General features: G+C 42.8%; 1 protein-coding gene across 1 annotated transcript in view; it reads left to right on the forward strand.

Annotated features, from left to right (window-relative positions):
- Specc1l (sperm antigen with calponin homology and coiled-coil domains 1 like) overlaps positions 1-19,906 on the forward strand; it is a 113,122-nt gene that overhangs the window by 13,994 nt on the left and 79,222 nt on the right. Inside the window, exons 2-3 of the mRNA XM_036167550.1 lie at positions 7,695-7,884; positions 17,531-17,684. Of these exons, the coding sequence (XP_036023443.1) occupies positions 7,732-7,884; positions 17,531-17,684 (307 nt within the window). The 5' untranslated portion in view covers positions 7,695-7,731. The remainder of the gene's footprint in view (positions 1-7,694; positions 7,885-17,530; positions 17,685-19,906) is intronic.

Genomic DNA, 19,906 nt, shown 5'->3' on the forward strand with positions numbered 1-19,906 from the left:
TGAACTCATTTATTTAGAACTTAATCTGTAAAAATAATTATAATTTATGTACTATAGCCAGAAACACTTTTTTCTGTTTTTGGTTTTTTGAGACAGGGTTTCCCTATGTAGCTTTGCGCCTTTCCTGGAACTCACTTGGTAGCCCAGGCTGGCCTGGAACTCACAGAGATCCTCCTGGCTCTGCCTCCCGAGTGCTGGGATTAAAGGCGTGCGCCACCACCGCCCGGCCCGAAACTCTTTTAGACAATCTCTTTCCAGTCTTGTCACTTTCCTGGAATGCTAAGTATTATCAGCAGTTTAATGGTCTCCTCAGTGGTGCACATTAACACAGACTGCCAGGTGTTGATTTTATGTCTGTTACACTTTTAAAAGCAGAAATGGGAGAAGAGTATGTAGTTGCAGGTTTGGAAAATTCAGGTTGTTTGTTATGCCCAAATCTCAGGAAGCCTCACCCCCACCCCCCAAGAACACCACCGAGACCAAATCCCATATGTAAAAGCAAAGATCATTTATTTCAAGCTCAAGCTTGGTCTCTCCATCTGTCCAATGCAGTGGTGAGAGCAGAGAGCCCTGAGCCTGGGTGGGATAGGTTTTTTTTTTTTTAATCATAGTAGAGGTTGGGGGTGAGGGGGTTTCCAGGGTTCAGTACCCTGATTTGCTGACATTTGTTGAGGGGTACCTTGGCAAAAGGGGAATAGGTGTGTGCTAGGCTCAGGCATCTGGAGATCTTATCTAATCTTATCTAACATTGAAATCTTTGGATTGTCAGGTACCTCCCCTTAGATGCTGGCTCTCCCTGGATGATGTCAGTTTATGGCTTTTCCTGGATCCGGGTGCTGCCTGCCAGTAAACTGAAACTCAGGCCTGCTCTTTAGCTGGTTTTCATGGATCCTGTTATAGCAGCAGTGTAGCCAAGCTGCTGCTTGGGTTCCACAGTTTCTACTTGTTTCTCATATTTCAGTGAACTCTTCCGTGCTAAAGCAATGAAATAGAGTTGTGTTTAATGGTCTTTTGAAGACTAACTCATTTCTTCTAGCATCTGCTTAGTTGTGGTTTAATGGAAAAAGCTGAGTGGGTTGACCAGTTGTCACGTTCTCTAACCTTGATGTCTTCCTCCTCTGCAGCCCGGAGAGTGACTGTGGGACTTAAATGTGCTAGTACTTGTGCAGCGTGGGGCTCGCCTTATTAGTTACTTATCTGCTGTCATTTTTAAGTGACACTAACAAAACCAACCAAGTATCTTGCTGGCTGTGACCCTTTTGAGAATTTTCTAGCTTTTCTTTCCCACTTAGCCTTGATCCAGCTGCAGTCTGTTTTGGACACATCCTTCGCTGGTGCTAGCTTGGCTCTGCTTAGTGTCATTGACATTCAGTCACCTGACATTGACTGAAGGGCTGTTTGGGCACAGCAGATGAGTGTGCCTTCCTCCCATGCCTTTACCTCCAGACTCCCTTCACTCTGTGGCCAAGTAGGAAGGAGGGAGGTGTGAGGGAAAGAGACTCTCAATATGAACGTTATTTGCATAATTGGCAGTTACCATGTTAAATGCATACATGTTAACAATAATTGCCCCAATTTTAGACCATCGCCCAGCTCCACATTTGCTTTTAAAGTGGTTATTTTTAATGTATTGTCTTGAGTATTTGGTATAATTCATAACTGTAATAGCTGTGTGGGTGTGTGTGCTGTGGAATAATCTTGTACACTGTAAAGATTTGTCACTCGAATTGATTTAATCAAATGCTAATTGGCCAGTAGCCAGGCGGGAAGTATAGGCAGGGAGACCAAACTAAGGATGATGGGAAGGAGAAGGGTGGAGTCAGGACTCGTCAGCCAGATGCAGAGGAAACAAGTTGTTGTACTGAGAAAAGGTACCAAGTCATGTGGCTAAACATAGATAAGAATTATGGGTTAATTTTAATGTAAGAGCTTGTTAGTAATAAGCCTGAGCTATTGACCAAGCATTTATAATTTATATTAAGCCTCTGAGTCAATTATTTGGGAAGCAGCTGCTGGGTATTTGGGAATAGGCAGGTGGGAGAGAAACAACCCAGTGGTGGGCTGGAGGATTGGTAGTAGTTAAGAGCACCTACTGCTCTTGCAGAGGACCTGGGTTCACCCACATTGTGTTTCACAGTGGAGTCTGTAATTCCAGTTCTAGAGGATATAATGCCTTCTGGTTTCCATGAACATTGTAAGCATGTGATGCCCTAGCATGCATACAGGCAAAACATTCATATACACAAAATAAAATAATAAAGGTTGGAAAGATGGCTCTGCTGTTAAGATCACTGGCTGCTCTTCTAGAAGACCCAGGTTCCATTCCCAGCACCCATATGGTGACTCACAATGTCTGTAACTCTAGTCCCAGGGTATCTAATGTCCTCTTCTGGCCTCTAAGGACACTGTGCATGTGGTGCTCAGTCATACATGCAGGCAAAACAAACATACACATAAAATAAAGGAAAAAGAAATTAAATCTCACTTTAATCCCAGCACTTAGGAGGCAGAGGCAGATGGATCTCTGTAAGTTCTAGGCCAGTCTGGTGTACAGAGTAAGTTCCAGGACAAGCTCCAAAGCTACACAGAGAAACCCTGTCTTGAAAATTGAAGAATTTAGTATAGAATTTATTTATGATTGTCTTAATAAAATGTTTTTTATTGTCTTTTCAAAATTAATTCGGTTTTTGTAGGTGTGATTTTTATCTGACACTGACTTACCCATGGGACCTACCATGACTTCAGTTCTCCTTTGACTGTGATCAGTGTTTAACTCTGTTCTTAGTTCATAATTTTAAGATTTTTTTTTTAAAGATTTATTTAGTTATTATGTGTACAGTGTTCTGCCTGCATGTATGCCGGTAAGCCAGAAGAGGGCACCAGATCTCATTACAGATGGTTGTGAGCCACCATGTGGTTGCTGGGAATTGAACTCAGGACCTCTGGAAGAACAGCCAGTGCTCTTAACCTCTGAGCCATCTCTCCAGCCCTTTAAGATGATTTTTACATTTTAAATACAGACTTGTGAAACTATAGAAACTATAGAAAGCTATATTTAGATTGCTTGGGTCAAGACCTTTTTATGATTTTTTTTTTTAAATGGGATATAATGCTAGGGATAAAAATCACAGTTAATAAACAATTACAGCCAGGTGGTGGTGACGCACGCCTTTAACCCCAGCACTCGGGAGGCAGAGGCAGGTGGGTCTCTGTGAGTTGGAGGCCAGCCTGGGCTACAGAGCGAGTTCCAGGAAAGGTGCAAAGCTACACAGAGAAACCCTGTCTCGAAAAACCCAGGGAAAAAAAAAGCAATTACTTTCCTAAAATACATTTTGAGCACTCCTTGCTGGTATTATCAAGGCTCACAGAGTTAGCCATTTACAGAATGCCAGACCTGGGATGTAATCTAGGGTTTCTTGATTACCATTCCTGTGGACTCCCTACCATGCATCTGCAGCATTTTCTGATTTGTAGTTTTCAGTGGGAAAGATCTAGAAGCTAGTGTTGTTTGTTGACATCTACATGTTAGAGTATGTAATTTAGTATAAGTAGTAAGTAAAACAGTCTTTAGTCATTCCTTGTAAAAGGAGTCTCAGCTAGGCATAGTGACGTACACCTTTAATCCCAGCGTTTAGGAAATAGAGGCTGGGAGATTCCAGGCCAGCCTGGATTGCACAGAGGGTTCTGGCCAGCCAGAGCTACAGAGTGAGACACTGTCTCAGAGGGAGTAGGGGAAAGACTTCTCTCACAGAGTACCTTTTGAGTTGCTGCCTTAAGAAAATATTTTTGTTTTTATGTGTATGGGTGTTTTGCTTTTGTGTATTCTGTACACTGCCTGTGTGCCTCATGGTTGTAGAGGCCAGAAGAGGGTGCTGGGTTCCCTAGGACTGTGGTCACAGACAGTTGTGAGCTAGCTACCATGTGGGTGCTGAGAATTGAACCTGAACCTGGGTCTCCTGGAAGAGCAGCTTGTGCTTTTACCTGCTGGTCATCTTTCCAGCTCCAAGTTGCTGCCTTTTACTTCATTAATCATGTGTTTGTTTGTTTTGAGATGATCAGGCTGGTCTCACACTTGCTATGCAGCTGAAGATGACCCTGAATTGAGTTTCTCTGCCTCTGCCTCTCAAGGGCTGGGTTACAAGGATCCGCCACTATGCCCAGCTGCCTTGCTTTAGTAAGGCTTTAGTAGTACTTGGGATTTGCAAGATGTTCCTCTGTAGATTTTGAAAGCTTCTATCTATCTGGTCTACATTGTGGGCTGTTACTCTGATAAGCATGCTAGGTTTATTATTTAATTACCTCAGCATCCTTATAAAGTACATACTGTTACCAACCCCATTTTATGAACGAAGGAACTAAAATTTCAGGAGTTAAGCAACTAGTCCCTGGATAGATTTGGTCGCAAATAGTTACTAGTTTTTAAGACTAAGCGTGGAAGATCTTTTTTTTTTTTTTTTTTTAAATCCTCCTCAGCATGGAAGATCTTATGATAGCAGTTGAATTCAGTACTTTAAATTATCAGTACATTTCTTTTGCAGGGGAAAAATGATTATAATGAGGTTAGGGTTTAAAGGAAAAGATAACATTCGGGTATGATGTAGAAAGCAGGCTTGAGTATGTTTCTATAGTGTCAAAAAAGGTTCCTGTCCCTCACTGTTAGTTTGGAGGCACCCACCAGCCAGGGAGGGGCTTCAGAGCCCCTCTGGTTTCCAAGACACTCAGTGTCCTTGATTCAGGATGGCTTCTCTTTGATGCAGTGTGCCAGGTAAGATAAATCCATAGGGTCCCATTGGCATTTCTTCTAAAACTGGATTGGTCTATCTTTTGTGGGTAGCTACTTGGAGAGGGTTGGGCTTTTAAATGGCTCTCTAACGTTGGTATGTTGCAACATATCTCTAACCTTTGAGCCCTGGTGAAATAACTTCTAGAACTAGGCTGTATAAAGACTCCCCTCTTACTGGTTTACATGTGTTTATTTGTACCAGAAGTCTTTAAGCAAGACTTTATTAATTCTCTTTCATAAGAGAGGAAATTTATAAAGATAAGTGATTTGCCCCTGGTAACATAACTCATATGGCAAAGCTAGAGCTTGGACCCAGGTCTCCTGACTTTTCTTTTAAAACACAGTTATTACAGAGAGAGAGAGGGAGAAAGAGAGAGGGGGGGGGGAGAGAGAGAGAGAGAGAGAGAGAGAGAGAGAGAGAGAGAGAGAGAGAGAGAAAATGAGAACAATGAGAACAATGAGAATAATGAGAATGAATGCCCAAGAGCACGAGGGCATGCATGCACTTACATAGCATATGGACATACCACAGGACATGTAAAAGTCAGAGGATAACGTGGCAGTTGTTTCTTTTCTCTACTCAGGTTGTGCTGTATCTCACCAATTCCATCTTATTTATTATTACTATCTTTTTAAATTAAAAAAATGTTAGACTGAGTCTTGCTATGTAGCTCAGGATGAACTGAAAATCTATATAGCCAAGCTTGGCAGTCTTCATGCCTCATGCTGGAGAGGAATATTAGACTTCAGTGGGTCCGAGGCCCAGACCAATCTTTGGGTACACCACAGAATGTTGCTTTGTCCCATGTAACATTGTCAACGATTAGGTGAATATCTTAGTTACTTTGTTATTGCTGTGAAGAGACACCATGACTAAGGCAATTTATAAGAGAACATTTAATTGGGTGCTTGCTTATGGTTTCAGAGTCCTTGACCATCATGGCCAGAATCGTGGTGGTTGGCAGTTGTGGAAGGGGAGAAGAAGGGAGGGAGGGAGGGAGAGGGTGGAGAGAGAAGGGGAGGAAGAGACTGGGTTTGTTTTCGGCTTCTCCAAGATGGCCACACTTCCTAATCCTTCCAAAACTGTTTCACCAACCAAGGACCAAGCATCGAACTATGAATCAGTAGGGGTCGTTCTCATTTACACAACCACAGTGAATTACATTAAATTATGAGGATGCTTACATAGATTCCTCACAGTGCAACTTCCTTTTTTTTAATTGCAGACGTAGTAATAGGATGCTAGTCAAGGATGAAGAGATGAGTGAGCAGTGGCTGACCTTTAAGGGGCCCTGGATTTGATTCCCAGCACTCAGGTGGTGTCTCATAACCACCCTTAACTTCAGTGCCAGGGGATCCAACACCTTCTTCTGGCCTCCACTGGCACCAAGCACGCAAGTGGTGCACAGACACACATGTAGGCCAGTCGCCCATACACATACAAAAACATTTAAAAAAGAGATACAGGTATGCTCAGAACGGTGCAAGAACAGAAAGGATTGAACTGGAAAGTTCCTGGTACTGAGCGGCTGGTGGGAGAGCCCACAAAGACACGCTTCCAGCGTTCTCAGACACCGAGTGCAGTGGAGTCAGACCAGTGCTTTTGAGGGATAGACTTTGAGCTTAGGCAGTGAAAAGTCGCAGGGAAGGGGATTCCTATTCCATGTCCTCACACCTGGCCCTTACGCCCTGTGACTCTGTCCTTCATAGCAGCCCCAGGCTTATCTTTGGGAGATGCAGATTGATTAGAACATGATTTCTTAAAACTGTGTGTTGCCACCTCCGTGTGGGCCTCAGTGCAAGGTTTCTGGATGGACAACAACTACAGTTTTTCAGGGTCACATGTGTTTCTAGCAGCACCGACCTGTGTTGCATCCTGTGACTTCACTGCAGCCTTGGCTAAATTGAAAAGTTTTGGACTAATTTTGTTGGCAGAGAGATTTCAAGACCACCTAATATTGACTCTGCCCTGTGGTTATTAATGATTACTCTTATGCAGATTACATTGGGAAAGAGGAAACAGGGCAAAAAGAAAAATATAGAATGTACAGTTTGAGGGGAAAAAGAGCCCAGGAGATTTGATGTTGGAACCAAGGTATGTGCTGGAAAAGAAGGAGAAGCCTGATGTGAAATGGAATAAAGGGAGTGGTGCCCTCAGGAAAAGATGCCACCCAGCTAATCCTCTGATTTGTGAAAGGAAAAGGTTTGAGGAATTTCCTCCACCTAAAAAGCAACTACAAAGGAACGCTTATGCAGATGTAGTTCAAGGAGGGGCTAAGTTCCATCCAAAGGAAATCATCAGACTTGGCTGCTTCAGCCACCTGGTTCTGGCTTTAGAACCATGAAAGATACAGGAGTAAAGGGGTTGTGGAACTTCCTCCATGGGTAAGGAGAGCTGCAGAGGCTGGGCATGTGGCGGTAGAGTCCCTGCATGGGGGCCCTGAGAGGCCATTTTGTAAAGATGTGAAAGTGCAACCTGGTAGAGACCACAGAATGTTGGAGGTGCAAGAGCCTTGGGACCCATGCCAGGCAAAACTGAATGCAGGGAGTGGAACCGGCCTGAGAGAGGGAAGTGTGTTGTGGTTAGTAAAGGTGGGAGGAAAGAGCCATGTAAGTAAGCCTTTTGACACTGGACACAGAGCTACAGGATTTGGAGTTTGCCCTGCTGGGTTTTGATATAGAACTAGCCCCCACAGATGTAAGGTGTCTGCCTACTGGATGAGTTAGAGCACATTATAAATCAGTAAAGTAGTACATTTCAATAATGTGAGTTTAAGGATTTTCAGTGTTGTTCTCTGTTGTGACATCTGTCTTTTAGATATTTTGATCACGTGGTGAAATTCTTCAGAAATAATTTCTAAAGAGCTGTTTGCCAGTTTTCTTCTCATCGTGATGCTCTGTCTTCCCACAGGTTTGATTGTAAATGCATCACCAAGAGGCAGCCCAGAATGAAGAAAGCAAACAGGAGTGTTGGCTCAGTGCCTAAGGTGTCTGGGGTAAGCAAACCGCAAACAGTAGAAAAAAGCAAGCCTGAGAACAGCTCTTCAGCACCCGCGGGAGGCAAGCCTGTGAAGCCTGGAACAGCGGCGTCTTTGTCAAAGGTATTACCATGCAAGATTTGAATATGCAGTGGATTTTAGGCATGCATTTTAATATGCCGAATTTATTAAAGGAGTATTATTTGAGGTTTACTCTCTACAAGTACCAGGAACACAAGTCTTGGAAGAGATCTTACATCAAGGTGGCCTTAATTGGTATTTTGGTCCATCCTTATGAACAAAACTAATAATAGGCTCTGCATGAAAAAAATAACCAAGTGCCTGCTTTATGTAGGGTGTTGTATGCAGGTGAGCTGGAGGTAGAGTCTGCCTTCAGGGAGCTTGAGGAGGAAAGGATGGCCATCATGAGATGTAAGCAGGAACAAGTGAACTATGGTGAGATGTGATGCCCAAGAGACAGACGGTATGGACAGTAGATAATGCGCCTAGTTCAGGAAGGCTTTGAAAAGCACAGGCGAGCTGTGTGTTAATGGATGGCTGGGTGTCATGTTCCTGTGACTTACTGACAGTGTTTGTTCCGCCATACACACTTTTATAGCATGAATCTCTTTGCTTAGCCTTGTAGTTTTTTACTGTCCTGGAACTCTATCTGTAGACCAGGCTGGCCGTGAACACAGAGATCCTCTTGCCTCTGCTTCTTTAACAGCTGATCCAGTGTTAGTTTTAGTTAGCCTTGGGGGTTTTAATTCAGTAAGAACATAGTTAAATTTTCTTTAGACTTTCTTAGAGACTGGATTAAGTTCTTTTTAGTGTAGAATTGTAATTGGACCAGAGACTTTGGGGACAGAGATGAGTACATGGCTTCAAAGGACTATGGCCATAATTAAAAGAGAGATTACAAGTGGACAGCACAGATCAAGGACTTAGTCAGTGACAGGTGGGAGCAGGTTTGCTGTTTTTGTTAGATTTGAATCTTTTAGCCCAGGGTGGATTTTGGGAACATAGCAGTTTTCCAGGGGTATTCTCACTCTTAGGGTATTGTGTATTGGTTTGAGCCATCCAGTCAGTCTGTCTATCTATCTATCTATCTATCTATCTATCTATCTATCTATCTATCTATCTATGGTGCAATGAGTGTGCATTCGTATGTGTACCTTCATGCCACAGTGTGGGAGTGGGATTCATTCTTCCATCTTTGTGTCACAGGGCTTGAACTCAGGTTGTTAGTCTTGGTGTCCCGCATCTTTACCTGCTGAGTCACAGCCTTTGCCCTCCGCCCCCTCTTTTTAAAATGTCTTTATTTTTTTGTTGTTGTTGTTGAGGTTATGTTTTAAGACAGCTTGCTGCGATGTAGCCCCGTCTGGCCTCAGACTCCCTGCAACCTTCCTTTCTCCGCTCCCCCAGTGCCTAGATGACAAGTGTGTACCACCGCACCCAGCTCCTAGTTCAGTGTTTGATGCCCTTGCATGCGGATCCACACGGTGCTCTCCAGCCCTTCCAGTTGAAACGTTGTGTACGCACTGGCCTGCTTCCCTACTTTAGTGCTGGGGTGTTTGGGGTGGAAACCGACTGCAGACTCTAGGAGGGGTTCTGCTAGTCTGACAAGGAGAAACCAAGCATGGTCTGACCTCCAACAACCCTTTATTCAGGCAGAGGGTTTAGGTTGTGGATTCATTATTTTAAAAGCCCTTCAGAGGAACAACTTGGGATGCCCATGTATGTTCTGAAAGATCTAGTAGGAAGTGCTGTTCTATATTTCAAGGTTGTTAAAACTGAACCTGGGCTGATTCAGTGGGCGTGGAGAGCCCTAATTTTTTCCGTACAATATTCTTGATGAGTTGCTGGTTGTCATCCTGTGGCCTGGGGGACAGAGCCAGGAAGGACCTTTGCCCTACTCCCTACAGCCTGACTCGACACCCTGAAGTGTCTCCTTGGTGGTAGTACTGCCAGTCTTTCATGTAAGAGAGACGGCATGTTCTGACTTAACTGGTTACTGAGTTGCCGGGCCATCTTCAGAGTGGAGTACCTGTGTGACAGGGGACCTGTTATTTATGTGACTGGAAGAACAGGTTGAAGGGTTGTTGTTGGATGATGTGTACCACTGCCTGCCTTCTATGTCTCCTGTGTCAGATTTACTATGGTCTGTGCACTGAGCAGGCATCTCACAGCTGAGGTGTGGGTCTGGAGTTGCTGGGAGTGCGGTCTTGAAGGGTGAGTACTTTTCCACTGGAAAGCACGCGCCAGCTGTTCTCCTTTAGGCTTTGCTCCAGTAGCAGATTTGTTTAAGTGTGTGCGCGTTGTTTTGGGGAGTGTGTGGATAGATTTGTAGTAGGGAGGGTCAGCTAGAAAACTGTTGTTGATGAGAAATTGGAGAAGAGACAGGAAAGAAAAAGCTAAAATAAGCAGAAAAAACAGTCAAGAGCTTTTGAGAGGCTCGGAATTCAACACCGTGGCAGAGTGCTTGCCTAGCAGGTGTTATGCCCTGGGTTCCATCTCTAGCACTGTATAAAAGAAGGGGGGTTGACACCTCTCTGACTTATTTATATTTTGTTTTTCAGAGTTACTGTAGCTCACTGTTCCTCTGGCACAAGCCTCCCACAACCTTCATTCCTGTGACTATAATGGAGCATTGATGAGTAGCAGGATAAATGAAGTGCTCTGTTTTTAGTTATTTAGAGATCTTGTGTACATACTGAACCCCATTCATACAGTTTTGTCATTGGTCAATTTTCCCGTGACCCCTTTCTCATACGGTAAGGGTAAAAGCACTTGAACTTTTTTAGTATCTCATTTCAGATGCCAACTCTAGTTAAGAGTCCAGAGGATGATCTTTGAGACTTGGAGCTCCAGTCACTCTAGATGGAGCTGTGGTGGTAGGCAATGAGCAATCGTAGCTCTCTGCAGAGAGATGGATGGAGGGAGGTTATTCCCACACTTGTCAGGGGTTGTGCTGATCTGGTTAGGGCTCCGGCTCTTCCTCAGAGTCAACAGCCAAGCTGCTTTTCCTGCCGAGGTGGTCCCTCAGTGCTGCTGGCACCTTCCACTTTGCATGCTCTTCGGTATGAAGAAGCAGCAGAGTCCCCTTTGTACTGGGACATGTTTTTGTAAAAATCGATGGAGGGAACTAATAAGCTTCAGTCAGAACACAAGTAACTGATAGTTCTCTGTAATTATTTTGATCATGCTTTCCTGCAGTGATTATTTTGTAGTATAAAAGCTAGTTAACAGGGTTGTAGCTTAGTCATAGGCTGCTTGTACACACACACACACACACACACACACACACACACACACACCCATGCACACAAGCACAGGGGGCCGAGTTGGGGGAAGAGAAAGAAAAAGTTAACAGTGTGATGGTTTCCAAATGTGCAATTTGGAAAATAATCTTAAAATTTAGGAAAATATATAGACTAGACTTGACCATGAGGTGTATCTAATACTTTGTGAGATTTCACTCTCTGTATCTGCAATATTTTTGCCAAATTAATTGAATCTTGCATCTGTTGTTAAAGGTTTATTCATAACATGTTCCTCATCAATTTCATGTTTTGGGATGTTATTGATAGGGAATTATTTATGGGGATGTACACCTGTTTATAGAATCTTATAGCACAATTAGAAGAAATGGAAAAACAGCAGTGAGCGAGCGTACAAGTAGTAAAAGGCAAGCTGGAAAGGACAGTGTTGTTTTGAACTTGTCATGACGTTGTGTGGATGCATTGGCAGGTGCTCTCAAAGTGTACACTGAGCTTAGTGAATCCTTGTACAGTGAATGTACCCTGCAGCTACCACTCAGAGCAGGAAGCAGCATTCCTGCTTCTCAGCAGCCTCGCTGGCACCTCCCGAGAAGTAGCTACTGCCTCAGTGTTCAGCACCAGAAATTAATTTGCCAGTTTTGATTTTTATACAAGTGTAACTACAAACGCTGTTCTTACTATGTGTTTTGGGTGCCTTACCCATATTGTTGTAAACAACAGAACTTCCTTTGCTGCTGGTTAGTAATCCATGTGATTAATAGACCTTAGTTTACTCACCTAGCAGATTGTTGAGTGACTTCAGACTGCACTGGAGATTCTCAAGACTATATTGTTAGGAGCATTCTCACGGACATCTTTATGACCCCTGCATCCTCATTTCTGTTAGCCCTCTAACCAGAGTGAGGCCACTGTGCTGGATTTTAATAGGCTGGTTAAGTCGTTTCTCAAGCGTGCATACCAGTTTGCACTCCTGGGTACTTAGCGCCACATTGTTACTTCCTTTATTTTAACCATTCAGGGCTGGGGAGGGGGTTGTGTAGGAAATTAATTTGCATGTGTTGTTTTATGAATGAGATGGAGCACCTGTTGTGTGTGCTTTCTTCCTTGTTTTAGAGACAGTATTCTATGTTACTGAGGCTTTGGATTCCTGGTCTCAAAGGCTCACACTACCATGCCTGAGTCTACCATGTATTCTTTACTAAGAATCACCACATACTAACTTTTACTATGGTGTTTTAACATTTTCCTGTATATACATGTGCAAGCATGCGCGCACGCACACACACACACACACACACACACACACACACACGCACACACACAGAGTTTGTCTTAAACCTTTTAATTGTAAAATTGTAGACAGTAATTATCCTTTACTGCTAAATATTTATATTTTCAAGAAAACAAACATTCTCTTTTATAGACATAGTACAATTACAAAACCAGGGCATTATATTACTGTAAATCTAGTAGCTAGTGTATAGGCTCATTAAATTTACTAATGCAATAGAGTTCATTACCACAAATGAGAATTTCTTTTCTCTTTAAAAAGATTTGCTTTTGCTTGGCAGTGGCAGTGCATGCCTTTAATCCTAGCACTCGGGAGGCAGAGGCAGGCGGATCTCTAAGTTTGAGGCCAGCCTGATCTACAGAGCAAGATCCAGGACAGGCTCCAAAACTACACAGAGAAACCCTGTCTCGAAAAACCAAAAAACAAACAAACAAACAAACCAATAAATAAATAAAGGTTTGCTCTTATTTTGTGTGTCAAAGTGTGTTGCCTGCATGTGTGTCTGTATAGCACATGCATCCAGTGCCTGTAGAGGCCGGAAGAAGCTTCAGGTCCCCATGAACTGGACTTGCAGAGAACCTCCGTTTAGATCCTTAGCCCATTTTTAAAATGGCCATTGTTTCCTCAACTCTTTGATTTCTGAGTTCTTTGTCTCTGGGTATTACTGGGTCTGGGTGTTACTTTGTCTCTGGGTGTTACTGACAAAGTCTCCCACTCACTGGTTCCTTCTTCACTCATGATTATTTTAATTTTGTGAGGTCACACTTGTCGTTTGTTGACCTGAATTCCTGTACAGATGGGGTCCTCTCAGAGTCCTTTCCTACACCCGGGTCTTGTAGACACTGCTGCTGTTTTCTCCCAGCAGTTTTAGTGCCTCAGGTTTCACAGTGAGGTCTTTGATCTGCTTGGATGTAATGTGTGCATGGAAATAGATACAGATCTAATGTCATTTGCCTGTGCACATCCAGTTTTCTTAGCACCGTTTGTTGAAGATGGAGTTTTTTATCCAATGGTTTGTTCTCTCTCTCCTCCCTCCCTCCCTTCCTCCTTCCCTCCCTCCCTCCCTCCCTGGTGTGTGTGTGTGTGTGTGTGTGTGTGTGTGTGTGTGTGTGTGTGTGTGTACATGTGTACAGGTCAGGGAACACCTTGTGGGAGTCAGTTCTTTCCACTATATAGGTTGCGAAGGTTGAACTCAGGTCTTTGGGCGTGGTGTCAGGTGGGCCATCTCTTGAGCTCTCTGTACCACAAAACTGATTGTGTTTTAATAGGTGTATACCTCACTATGTTGTGTACCAATGCAGTTTCACTGTCCTTCCCGAAAGAGCGTATTATCATACTTCTTCTGTTTTTGCCAGCCTGGTCGGTGTCAAGTATTTCACTATTTGGTTTCTTTTCTTTCCTTTCTCTTCCTCTTCCTTTTTATTTGTTTGTTTGCTTGCTCATTTATTTCTTTATTTTAACTGTGATGAGGATTTTAAATATTTTTCTAAAGTTTTGTCTTAAGATTTTTATTTTTATGTACTTAAGTTGACCGAGTCTTTGTTTTATGATTTCAGAATTTCTGGTTGTAGTTAGAAACTTTATTTTTAATGTGGTATAAAACACTTCAAACTCATATTCTTTTCTACTTGGTGAATACAGTTGACCTAGCATGTTTTCTTGTAAACCCGAGTCTTCTGAATTACCTTTAAAGCCATAAATCAACTGTCTTACTATAGAGTTTCTTCATAGAAGTTTTTGGTTATTAGTATTTTAGGTTTTTGAGACAAGATCTCTCCCTGTAGCTCTGGCTGTCCTGGAACTTGCTACATAGACCAGGCTGGCCTTGAACTTACAGAGATTGAGCTGTCTCTGTCTCCTGAGTGTTGGGATTCAAAGTGTGTGCCACCACTCCTGGTTTATTACACTATGATTGTGGTGCTGAGCATATAGCCCAGGACCTCACAAAGGCTGGATAAGCTCTCCTGCTGAGCTGCACAACCTTGCTTTTGGACTCTTATTTGGCTTCACTAAATTTTTTTTTTTTTCTTTTCTGTACTTTGTGATCTGAGTTGCAAGTTCAGAGTTTGTGATTTGGTATCCAAGTGTGTGTTTGACTTTGTCATTACCCAAAGGCAAGATGTAACCAGAGAAGCGTGACTGGGATTAATCTCCCTTTTCGCATGACTTAGAGAATATTTTAACCTAGTCTGCAGAGGGAGTTCCAGAACAGCCAGGGCTACACAGAGAAACTCTGTCTCAGGGGAAGAGAGAGAAGGAAAGAAAAGAATATTTAACATAATGGGATAGACAAATTAGCTCGAACATAGCTTTTTAAAAAAACATATAAAAGATGAATTGAAAATACAGTCTGTTGCTTCTTTATAACTGCTAATGGATGAAGATTGATGGGATAGGGAACTTGAGATTTAGAGGTATTTTGTACCATTAGTTGATGGCTGCTTTTTACTAGCAGAGATAAGTCTTCATGGTTAATATAATTTCCCCTGTTCTCTTTATCCTGTGTATTTTAGATGTCAAACAGTATGACAATCCTTAATTATCCGACTTTAATTTTGTAAATGTTTGAAAAACTGATCCCTTTTCTGTCTATTTTTAGTTTTTAATTAAATAAATATAGTATGAGTGTTTTGCTTGAATGTATATCTGTACCCCTTGTATGTCTGGGGCTCACAGAGGCCAGAAGAAGGCATTGGGTCCCCTGGAACTGGAATTACAGATGGTTGTGAGCCACCATGTAGATGCTGGGAGTCAAAGCTGGGTCCCCTGCCAGTACTCTTAACCACTAAGCCATCACTCCAGTCCCCTATTTTACTTTTTATCTTGGTTTTAGGATCAAACCCAGGTCTGTGAGTGTGCTAGGTGAGCATTCTGTTTCTTAGCCTCATCCTTAAGTTGTCTGAGTCTTTAAATAAAATGTTGTTACCTATCTGCACTACTATAAGACAGCTTTGAAATAATTGACTGATGAAGGCCAGGAGAGCTGGCTCAGTGATTGAAAGGACATACTGCTTTTTCAGAATATCCAGTGTGGCGGTTTGAATAAGAATGGCCCCCATAGACTCCCTTGTTTGAATGCTGGGCCCATAGGGAGTGGCACTGTTAGGAAGTGTGGCCTTGTTGGAGTAGGTGTGGCCTTGTTGGAGGAAATGTGTCACTGCTGGAGTGGGTTTTGAGGTCTTATATATGCTACACCCAGTGTGGGACACACTTCACTTCCTGTTGCTTGTGTATCAAGATAAAGAACTCTCAACTCCTTCTCTAGCACCACATTTGCCTGCATGCCACCATGTCCTGCTAATGATAATGGACTACATCTCTGAAAGTGTAAGCCACCTGAATTAAATGTTTTCTTTTATAAGAGTTGCTGTGGTCATGGTGTCTCTTCACAGCAATAGAAACCCTAGCTAAGACACCTAGGTTAGTGATACCCAACACTCATATGTTGACTCACAATGATCTGTAACTCCAGTTCCAGGGATCCAATGCCCTCTTCTGACCTCTGACTCACAATCACCAGTAACTCCAGGTCCAGAGGATCCAATGCTCTTTTCTGACCTCTGTGGGAACAAATCTCAAATGTGCTGTACAGTCAGTCATATATGCAGGCAAAATACCCGTACACATTAAAATATATATATATTGATGACAACAGACATTTCCGTATGGAATCCCTGGTATTGAAAGCTGGAAGAAACTTCAGAGTTTACTCATGTATGAACCATTTTTACTCGTAGAAGTGAGTTCATTATGATTATTTTAAGAGCATTGCTTTAGCCAAAGATAGTAAATCAGTCAGCTAAAGTGTGCTTTCACCTTAAGTGGAGAAAAGCTTTGAGTTCTTTTATTAAAAAGCATTTTTTCTTGGTCTGGGAGATGTTCAGTGGGTAAAGGCATTTGCTGCTGGGCCTGACCACTTGTGTTTGATCCCCAGGATCCCACATAGTGGAAGAAGAGAATAGATTCCAATAGATTGACCTCTGACCTCCACCTGTGCTCTGTGCAAGAAGGCACATACATGTGTACACACATGTATACACACACTAAATACATAATTAAAGTAATAACACGTACTTTTCCTTTTCTACAGTTTTTTAATTCCTGGTGTTTGAAAAAAGAAGTGCAATTGAGTGTCTCAGTCACTTTTCTGTGCTGTGATAAGACACCATGACCAAGGCAGCTTATATTAAAAAAAGAGTTTACTGGGACATACAGTTTCAAAGGGTTAGAGTCCATGGCCATCATGGTGGGGAGCATGGCAGCAGGCAGGCAGTCGTGATGCAGGAGCAGTAGTGGAGAGCTTACATCTTGATCCATAAGCGTGGGACAGAGAGAGCTAACTGGGAATAGGATGGAAACCCCAGAGCCCACTCCCAGTGACACAGCTACTCCAACAAGGCCACACCTCCTGATATTCCCCAGTCCGTCATCTGGGGACCAAGCATTCCCCTGTATGAGCCGCGGGGAGCCTTTCTCATTCCGACCACCACATGGGCTCCTCACTGTTTTTCATTAAATGAGCAATTTAAAGCCATTCTCATCAGCTATAGTGTGTTTCTTTTAAAAATCCTCATATTTTCAATCATCTTTATAAAGTATGAATGTTACAAAATACACCTTAGTGGAGTGATCATTGGTGTCCCTTGATATCCCGATGAAGTCCCAGTTTTTGTTACTTGTATTACACAGGTCTTTAAATTTTTTCAGTTTTTTTTTTTTTCAGATTTAACACTAGAGGATTAGATAAGCTAAGGTGCATTTCAAAATAGTTTCTTTTAGAATCATCTACAGTAATGAAGATTTGCTTGACTCTTAGTGGCAGTTTCTAGAACTTACAGCAGTCAGTATCGGCTATAGAGTTTCACTGAAGTGATCCCTGTTCATGAGTCATGTCCTAAATGAAAGTTTAATAAGGATAACACCTTCCTGTCTTTGTCTGAATCAGGCACAAGTGGGCACACCAGGCATCCATAAAATCTTTTCCTGTGCGTGATTTAGTGTCTTAAGAAAGACTGTTGAGATTGCCTGTAACTCTAAAGAGACTTTGTGTCTGAGTCTACAGCACAGTGGTGAGCTGCTTATTTATTAAATGTCAGGAAGTCTTATTAGTAGAGTGTAAAAGTCCAGAGTCTTGCTTCGTCTTCACATTAACCTTGCTTTGTTTAGTCAATGTCCCTTTATTTTCCTTTGCTTCCAGACCAAGAGCAATGATGACCTTCTAGCTGGAATGGCTGGAGGAGTGAATGTGACTAATGGTGTCAAAGCAAAGAAGAGCATCTGTTCATCCGCAGCACCTTCAGCACCTGCCCCTGCCATGACCGTCGTGGAGAGCAAATCCAAGATTAGCACGGGTATGGCTGCTACTCAGCCCTGTACTCATCTGCTTTGGCTGTCCAACTCATAATCAGCCTGGCACCTTCATATCCACCCTCCTCCAGGGGGCGGGGGAGGGGGAGAGAGAGAGAGAGTGAGTGAGAGAATGAGAATGTGTGTGTGTGTGTGTGTGTGTGTGTGTGTACATGGTTTCAAGGCTGACCGCTTTGTATTGGGTAACCAGTTAGGGGGCTGACCCTGGGAGAGGTGAACTTCCTTTTTCCCAGCAGTCATTGTTTGCTGGAGTGGGACCCTTGGATGTCGTTGTCGTGTCCCGTCCCGTCCCCCCCACCGTTAGCCCGTCTATTTATAATGCTATTATTGTTCTGTCTTTCTGTCTTGCCTGGGCAGCTATTTCTAGAGGAGACAGTCTTATGGCAGTCTTCCTGGTGCCTGGTTCTTACGGTCTTTTTGCCTCCTCTCCTGTGATGTTCCCTGAATCCAGATGCAGGAGCTGTGGTGTAGATGTGTCCGTTGGAGCTGGGTTCCCTACAGCTGGTTGATCTTTGCATTGTGTCCAGTTGGGATTTTCTGTTAATGGCTTCGATTGTTTTGTAGAGAGGCTTTGTTGATAAGGAGTGATGGCCACACTTGTCTGTGGTACAGCGATAAGATTTAGAGTGAAGTAAGGAGTTAAGCTGGTCTAGCAGAATGGTGGTAGAAGTCTTTTAGGCCTAGGTAATTCAATAGGTTTCTAGTACCAGGCATAATTTCCTTCCCGTTGAGTGGGCCTCAGCCTAACTAGACAGCTGTTGGTTACCACCAACATGTGACCACTTTATTGCTCCTTTAGGGATAGCTTGCCATGATGGTTATTGATGTGGATCGTAGTTGTCAGGGCTGGGTGGGACTATTAATTGCTTCCCTCCCTTGGCAGTTTGCATAGTACTTTCTGGTACTATGGAAGGTAGACTGCAAGAGAAGGCTTTTAGGTTAGACCCAGCTTAAGTCATCCGAGTCCCGTGTACTATGTGTGTGATTTCTTCAGCAGCAGGGGCTTACCCCCAGCCTCTGATCGGAAACCAAGAACAACAGCCGTAGCCTGTGTAGTTTTGGGAGTCCCTTGACTACCCTGACCAACCACACAAAAGGATGTTTCTTGTTTCTGCTCCTGGGATTTTTGTTAGTCTGTGGTTCTTACGGGGAACATTGTCAGCCCAAGTGGCATTTAAGACACACACACACACACACACACACACACACACACACACTGTGTGTGTGTGTGTTTTATATAATTTTAGGTGAATATTAAATATAATTACTTAAGGCTTTATCAATCTTAGTATTATTTGTCCCTCTTCCCTTCTCCTTAGCTGTTTGTTTTTAGACTAATAATATTAATCTAATGATTTATATTATAATAAAACTAATCTAATAAATAAAGTTAATAAATGAACTTAGAAAATCTTACAGTCTAAGGAGGAATATTACCATATTTTACTTCTTATAGTTACAGGGGAAAAAACCCTTCAAAACCAACAGTGAATATAAATATACGATCATGTGGTGAAACCTCTAATTTGTACAATTAATATGTGCTAATAAGTAATTATAAAACATGAAAATGTCACATTATATGATAGGGCATATGAAAGAAAAGTCAATTGGTCACTGTTATAGCAGCCCCCTCTACAGGCATCAGGTAGCCATCAGCCCCTTTGTTGGTGTTAGACTTTCCAGGTTCCGACTGTCCCCTTACCCCTTTGAACTTCTGCAATTTCTTCTTACATTCCAGATCACACTCCACTGTTCATTTTAATGGTGGTGTGGTATGATTAACAAGAGGGAATGATTCCATCCTGACTCTCTATAAGCATTATTTTATTTGATCATCACTGCGGCTTTTGAAGTACAGACTCTATTTTCCTCATTGTAGATAGGAGATAAACATACTGAAGCTTAGCTTACTAGTCTTGCCCAAGGCCATCCTTTCATTTACTTGATAGATGTTTCTTGGGAACTCGTGTTGTACCAGGCTGTATAAGGTACAGACCTGCTAGTGGAGCGAGGTTTGAACCTTCAGTGTCTTTCTCCCAAGCTGGTCATCATCCCATTTAATGTCCTGCTCATAGGGCAAGCATGTTGAGATGAAATACGCTGTTGCTACCTCCTCTTTGTGACTTCTAGAGCTGAGCAGGGGGACATCCCAGTGTGCACATGTGCTTTCCTATTGATGGTTACACCTGACCTCAGGATTCAC

Source organism: Onychomys torridus, chromosome 18 (genome assembly GCF_903995425.1).
Source record: "Onychomys torridus chromosome 18, mOncTor1.1, whole genome shotgun sequence".
Lineage (NCBI taxonomy): Eukaryota > Metazoa > Chordata > Mammalia > Rodentia > Cricetidae > Onychomys > Onychomys torridus.